At 31.5% G+C, this 1,665-nt stretch overlaps 1 protein-coding gene across 1 annotated transcript; it reads left to right on the top strand.

Annotated features, from left to right (window-relative positions):
- The first annotated feature begins 790 nt into the window (after nt 1–790).
- LOC131182286 (pectinesterase inhibitor 6-like) lies at nt 791–1,300 on the top strand. The gene has a single exon (XM_058151278.1). It carries the CDS (start codon nt 791–793, stop codon nt 1,298–1,300), a length of 510 nt encoding a protein of 169 aa, XP_058007261.1.
- Nucleotides 1,301–1,665: the final 365 nt, after the last annotated feature.

Genomic DNA, 1,665 nt, shown 5'->3' with positions numbered 1-1,665 from the left:
CCAAGCATCCCTTCAATCCTTAATATCCCAACCGCAATTCCCTCCATCACATTCTTCTCCCCACCACCAGCTGGAAACTAAAGTTACTAAACTGTATGCCTTGTGTTTGGAGTTTGGACTGTATTGAGATACAGTAGAAGTTCGTGTCTCTTTTGCATATCTTGGGAGTTGTTTGAGCCATTCATTTTTTTTTTTTTTTTTTTAATTCTATCTGGTTTTGCTCGCCTATTTGGGCATTATCAGTTTCTAATGTCACCTTGTAGTCTTGCGGTTTCATTCAATTATGTCATGTATGAATTCTAGTTTCCAATTCATGGATATGTAATAAACTTGATAATGAGATGATATGTTATCATGAGTTGTCATTTTATATTTTTATGTTTATTATGGTTTCTTCTATAAATCCTTATTTAGTAAATAATTCTGGTAAAATTAACAAAAGCATAATCATTTCATTCCAGCAATAATTTAGTTCAAAATATAAATCCCATAAATTAATTAATTGAAAAGAAAAAGAAAAATATAACGATTACAGTTCCCCTAGCTAGCTAGGAGCCGTCCATTAGCAACAAAAAGGAGGGGGCAAAAAGAATGTATGTTATTAGTTTGCTTTTGGATGGTTAAGCTTCTCTCATGGAAGATCTCAGCCACATAAAATCCTTTTCTTTAATTACAACATTATCTACAAAGTATATAAATTCCCTTTAAAATACCAAAACTTAAGATCACAAAGCAATCTTAATTTCTCTTGTATCTATATTTAAAAAAAAAAAAAATCCCACTAAACATCATGTCTCTCTCAATCTTCTTCTTTGTTCTTCTTCTTGCAATTCCTACTCTCCATGCCTCAGATTTAATAACCCAAACTTGTGACAAAACCTTATACAAGGACCTATGCATATCAACCCTAGGATCAACGAATGTAAAAGATATGCAGAGTCTAGCCGAATTAGTACTAAATATCACATCATCAAATGGAAGTGAAACGCAGAAGCTCATCGCCGAAATTCTTAACAAAAGTTCAAATAATAATAATTTCATGAAGATATACCTCAGAGATTGCTCTGAGGCCTATCAGAATGCAGTTGATCAGCTTAATAAATCCATGGCAGCCTTGAAATCTAAAGCTTTCAATGATCTTAATACATGGGTTACTGCTGCCATGTCCAATGCAGAGTCTTGTGAGAATGGATTCAAGGAAAATCCAGGGACTGTATCTCCATTCACGAACAGCAACAAAAAATTTAGCCAGCTTTGCAGTATTACTTTAACAATTACCAATCTCTTGGCTAAAAATTAACCTCTTACCCTCTTATATAATCTATGTATTTTATCATGTTAAGGTTTTATCTAAGAAGAAAAAGATGGCATTAATGAGAATATAACAGCAACTGTTGCTGTTGCTGTTGTTGTTGTTGGCTAATAGTGAAGTTGAATATAAGTGTTATTATATTATCCTTAATTAGTATAAGCAATCAGACAATTGATCTATATGTGTTTCCTTATCTAGCTGATTTGAGTTCATAAAATAAGTCCTTTAAATTGATTAATTGATTGTACACTCTGATACTAATTGTTAAAAATTGAATAACATTTTAGGTTGAATAAAGATTTTTTTTTCTTTAATGATCTCAATTGTTTATTAAAATTCTAAATGTGAATATA

The sequence above is a fragment of the Hevea brasiliensis genome, chromosome 8 (assembly GCF_030052815.1).
Source record: "Hevea brasiliensis isolate MT/VB/25A 57/8 chromosome 8, ASM3005281v1, whole genome shotgun sequence".
Lineage (NCBI taxonomy): Eukaryota > Viridiplantae > Streptophyta > Magnoliopsida > Malpighiales > Euphorbiaceae > Hevea > Hevea brasiliensis.
This window is presented reverse-complemented; position numbering and strand designations above follow the sequence as displayed.

Bases quoted from the DNA above. Each gene is read 5' to 3' on its own strand.
- LOC131182286 (XM_058151278.1), top strand. From the start codon at position 791: ATGTCTCTCTCAATCTTCTTCTTTGTTCTTCTTCTTGCAATTCCTACT.